Below are 5,116 nucleotides of genomic sequence, written 5' to 3'. Positions count from 1 at the left end.
TGTCTCTTTGTGGCTGTTTTGCATCTGTTTGTGGTTGTTTTGTGTCTCTGTGGTTGTTTTGTGTCTCTTTGTGGTCATTTTGTGTCTCTTTGTGGTTGTTTTGTGTCTCTGTAGTGGTGTGTGCGTCTGTGTTGTGTTCTCGTGAGTGTGTCTGACTGTATGTTGAAGCTGTTGTAATGAAGGTCGAGGTTCCGTTGTGATTATTTAGAAGCTTTATTGTCGTTTTCAGTGAGTATAATCTTCATCATCATCATCATCATGTTCGGCCTGAGTGCTGGCCTGCAGGAGCCTGAAACATGCAGCAGAGCCGAGCAGACAGACACACAGGTAGACGGACGGGGCAGAGAGGTAGACAGGTGGACAGGTAGTGAGGTAGGGGACAGACAGGTAGACGGACAGACAGACAGACAGGTGGGGACAGGTAGCTATTGTGTTATTTACATACAGGTAGGCAAATGCAATAGAAAGCTTATTGGCTATCTTCCGGAGGCTCCGCCCCTCTCTCGTCTGTGTCGGCCAATCCCCTGTGAGGAGGGGCGGGCTCAGCGGGCTGGGGGGAGGGGTGTGAGGAGGAAGCGGAAGAGGAGGAGGAGGACAGGGAGAGGGGGAGGTCCGGAGGCTGTTCAGTCTGTAGCATCCCTCCCCCCTCCGCCTCGCCTCCCAGCAGCCCCTCCTCCCCCCCGCCTGCCCCCCCTCCCCGAGACCCGGCGAACTGCAGGTGAGGCAGCAGGGTGGGCGGAGCCTCCTTCTCCCCCACCGCCTCCTTGTCGCGTCGCTCAGCGTACAGCGGAGCATCCAGGCCGAGGTAGGAGGCGCCGAGCTGCCGCAGGTCCAACTCGAAGGGGCCGCCAGGCGCTGCCTCCGCCCCCGCCGCTCCTGCCCCGCCCCCCCTCTTGGCCTTGCGTTGGTGGGCGGAGCCTGAGGCCGGCAGGCTGTCGGGCAGCAGCGACTGGATCTTTGGGAGCCAACGCTTCCGGACCCTGCGGGCGTTTGTGCACATGTCGGCCGCGATCACGTTCATCTCACTCTCCTTGAAGTTCGGAGCAAAGTTCTGACAGTACACTGAGGAGAAACACACAACGTGACTGTTTCTGACGCACAACACAACACTGGATGTTTACAAACGTGTGTGTGTTTGTTTATGTATACACAAGTGTGTCTTTAGTGTGCATGGCTATAGGAGTGTGTGTTTTGTGTGTGTGTTTTTATAGCTGTGTATTGAAGTGTGTGTGTTTGTGTGTCTTACGTTTGACAGTGTTTAACACTCGGTTGTCCAGCGGTTTTCGGCTCGGATCATTGGTGGAGGAGCGGATTCCTGTCCCACAGCTATTGGCCAGAGTGTTTCTATGGAAACCATAAGAAGCCAATCAGCACACAGACCAGCTGTATGTTTCCTCTCTGATAGAGAGACAGAAGTCGGTATTAAAATAATAATAATACTACTAATAATAATAAAGCCAGTATGAGGTCACAGCTCCAGATCTGAACGCTCAGTGGTTTTATAGACAGTGAACAACAGGCGTGAGTTCACTCCTGTGTAATATCACTGAACTCTCAAATGATTCCAAACTGCATCCCCTCACAGTAATCAGATTACTTCTGAGTAGAACAGCAGAGTATTTTCTCTGATGAACAGAAACAATCACTTTATAAAGACTATGGTGACATTTCAGGTTCCAAAGCAGAACCTCAAAGAACCAAAGTGAGTCCATCTTTGGTTCCCATCAGTCTACCTGCATGAACATGGTTCTACAACGAGCTGAGAGCAGCAGAACCTTCTCAGTTCTGGACCTATTCACTGTGTCTATCTATATCTGCATCATGGCTCCACATGGAGAAGACCTGAACAGAGGAAGTGTGTGCACAAACTCCAAAATATATCAGTTCATACGTGTAAAAATGCATGTGTACGTATGTGTTTCACAGATGATCAGGTGAGTGTATTTTACATACGCACAGACTCTGATCTGCCTGCTGTCATTATGCTAAGCTAGGCTAACTTCCCTGGATTTGAGTGGACTCACCTGTCGAAGAAGGTAGCCAGCAGCCTCCTGAGCAGCACCTTGTGTTTGACTCCGGCACACAGGTGGCAGTTCATCAGCTGACCTCGCGTCATGAACACACCTGAACCTGGACACACATGTGATCAGCGGTTACCATGGCAACGTGTAGTATCTGAGTGCACAGGCGGACAGGTGTTGTGACGTCCTACCTGCCACCAGTTCCACCTTCTCTCCGGGGTCTCCCTCAGTGTAGAGCGATGGGTGACAGCGATACCCGATCTGACTGATCAGACTGGCGGGCAGTGCCATGTTGTCCCGACCAACCAGGACGCAGGGCCGGCGCTCATTAGCCAATGGGAGAGGTAGCATCTCCATCTTTTCTTGGACTGAACCAATGAGAGACAGCGAGGCGAGATAAAATCCAGTTTATTGTGGAACACGTTTCAGCATCAGAACAAACAAAATATCGAACAACCAGACGACCAAATGATGGACTTACTGTAGGGGTTGCCGGGGTGTCCATAGATGTGTTGGTACAGTCCGGGGGGGACAGCGCTGCTGTAATAGTCCTCTTCCAGCTCTTCCTCAGTGGGGGGGTGAGACGGCGGAGAGTCTGTGGGCAGGCTGGATCCCCCTGGACTGGAGCGCCCCCCGCCTGCCAGCAGGTAGGACTGCAGCCCTGGAACCAGACCCCCACCTGTGCTCAGGTAACACAAAGCGCTGCTCCGAGAAGACGGTACGTCCCCCACCATGTCCATTCTGAGGACAGAGGAGGAGACATTTCACACCAAGGTCTCCAAAGTTCTAATAGAAAGGTCATTTATTACAGCAGAAGACACAAAATGAGCACACAATGATACAAACGAAGACAAAGCACAAAGAGACTCCTCGGCTTCAGTAAAAAAAACAGCTGGACTGATGTATTTCGTTCTTGAAGAGATCTCACCTCCATTCAAGAGGCTTCTTCAGTTCTAACTGAAGTTCCCAAAATATGTTCTCTCCTCCAAATCACGCCCTCACAGGCCTTGAGGTGTTCATGGCTGTGAAACCCTCTTTGGATCCTTCAGGACTGCACTACCAGTACCTGATAAGTGGCATCAGAGACCCTCGTCTGTGTAGAGGTGTCGTCCTTCACTCCTCTCTGAAGCCTTCTTCTCTGTCCAGCTGGATGCTGAGTCTGGTCCTGAGGAGCTGCTCTGCCGTGGTTTATTCTCTCCTACATGATCTTCTGTAGCTGTGGTTACGTCTCTCCTAAACTGCAGTTACATCACAGCAGAGCAGCTCCTCAGGACCAGACTCAACAGCGACACTCTGAGGATAGTAAAGCCACATTCTGGACAGAGAAGATGGTTGGAGCGACAAATGAAGGAAAACATCAGACTGGAACAGCATCTCTACACGGAGGAGCTACAGCGCCGCGATCAGGTCCTTAGAATCCAGCCAGTTTCTCACAAGGTGGAATGTTTTTAGCAAAAAAGACAACTTCAGCTGATGTTTCCTGAAGCTCTGAGGATTTCCCAGACCCTGACTGAAAGTCTACACAAACAACCACAAAGTGACACAAAAAGACCACAAGAAGTTAAAATGACCACAAAAAACTAAAAACAACCACCAGAGGCTCTAAAAAGATCCTTGACTTGTTCTTTAGAACCTCCAGTGAACAGAACAGTGATCTGATGTGTTTGCTCTCACCGCGCCTCCTCTCCAGCTCCTCCTCCGGCCTCCTCGGATGGAGGAGTGTCGGCTCTCTCCTGTTTGATCCTGCTGACGGCCAGCAGCAGCTCCTCGGGGCTCAGTGACGGCTGGTCAGGACTGACCTCCTGCAGCTGGGGGGCGCCATGCTGCTGCTGCTGCGTCGCCGGGGCATCGAAGCCCCCAAGTTCGTCTGCTGAGGTTGTCTACAACATGTTTAGATAAAGTTATAAAGACAAAACATACACAATCTGTCTGAAGCATCTCCTTTTGACAGGAGAATCAGCCACAAAATACAACCAAAATGATGCGAAACAACCAAATATGATGCAAAAAGACTCTAAAAAGACTAAAAACTACTGGTCTGCCTCACAGTGTCTGCTGCAGTTCCCCTGATGGCCACCAGAGGCTGCTGTGGTAAGACTGACTGCATTGATATGATTTGCTTGTACAGTTGACCTGGACTAAACCTCTTCTGCAGATTCTGATCTACATGGCCAAAGTCACTCTGTAATCTTTGGTCCACCTGCAATGTGTTGACCCACCTGTGAGTCGCAGCAAAGCGGCGAGGAAGAGGATGAGGCCTTCATCATCATCAGCTCCATGCCTCGCTCCACGATGTTCTGGATCTGCAGGTAGCCAGCGGTGTACATGAGCACCAGCTGCTCGCTGGCGGCCATGCTGAGGCGGCCAGTGTAGCAGAAGGATAGAATCTGCTGGAAACATGTCGGCGTGACCGAGGACGGCAGCTCGAACACCGCCTGCGAGGAGGACGGCGAGGAGGATGAGGACGAGGGGTCGGCGGCAGAGCTGAACAGGTCTCTGAAGTAGAGCGAGGAGGCAGCGAGGACCGCACGATGCGCCTTAAAGGCCTGACCCTGCACCAGGATGGACACGTCGCAGTAGTGACCCAGCAGCCGCTGCTCATTCAGGCTGCCCAGCACGCTGCTGCCAAAGTCGGGGATCTCCACCTGCAGCAGCCCCTCTGACATGCTGGAGGCCGGACAGAACGCTGCAACGCTTCAGACTCGATCACACGGAAGCAGGAAGACGTGAGTTCAGGTGTCAGGGATGCTGCAGAGGTGTCTGCCGAAATGTTTCACATCCATAACGCCAAAGAGAACTGAGGTCAGAGGTTAAAAGAGGCTGGGTTTCAGGCCTGAGGTGATGAGTCAGAGCGAGGTGGGAGGAGAAGGTGGTGGTAGCTCAACAACATGGAGGTTGACTCCGCACCGAGAAACAGCTGGAAGAAGAAGTCCAAGTTAAACATTTCACTGAACAAACATCCTCCACCTGCGTGCGTCGCACACGGTTTTCATGGTACATCTATTGGGTTGTTTTAAGTCTTTTTTTTTGGAAATGTTGCATCTATTATTTTTTAGCTCCTTTTGTATATTTTTTGTTGTTTATTTCTATTCAGG

At 51.4% G+C, this 5,116-nt stretch overlaps 1 protein-coding gene across 1 annotated transcript; it reads right to left on the bottom strand.

The window, feature by feature from the left end:
- Nucleotides 1-197: 197 nt before the first annotated feature.
- On the bottom strand, nucleotides 198-4,751 carry LOC103368068 (nucleus accumbens-associated protein 2-like). Its single transcript, XM_008296315.1, has 7 exons — nucleotides 4,241-4,751; nucleotides 3,696-3,901; nucleotides 2,503-2,762; nucleotides 2,213-2,389; nucleotides 2,025-2,130; nucleotides 1,247-1,344; nucleotides 198-1,062 (listed from the first exon to the last, which is right to left on the bottom strand). The coding sequence occupies exons 1-7, from the start codon at nucleotides 4,685-4,687 to the stop codon at nucleotides 470-472; spliced, it is 1,887 nt and encodes a 628-aa protein (XP_008294537.1). The 5' UTR covers nucleotides 4,688-4,751; the 3' UTR covers nucleotides 198-469.
- Between the last annotated feature and the right edge of the window lie 365 nt (nucleotides 4,752-5,116).

This window comes from Stegastes partitus, unplaced genomic scaffold (assembly GCF_000690725.1).
Source record: "Stegastes partitus isolate 25-593 unplaced genomic scaffold, Stegastes_partitus-1.0.2 Scaffold1120, whole genome shotgun sequence".
In the NCBI taxonomy this organism is placed as follows: domain Eukaryota; kingdom Metazoa; phylum Chordata; class Actinopteri; family Pomacentridae; genus Stegastes; species Stegastes partitus.
This window is presented reverse-complemented; position numbering and strand designations above follow the sequence as displayed.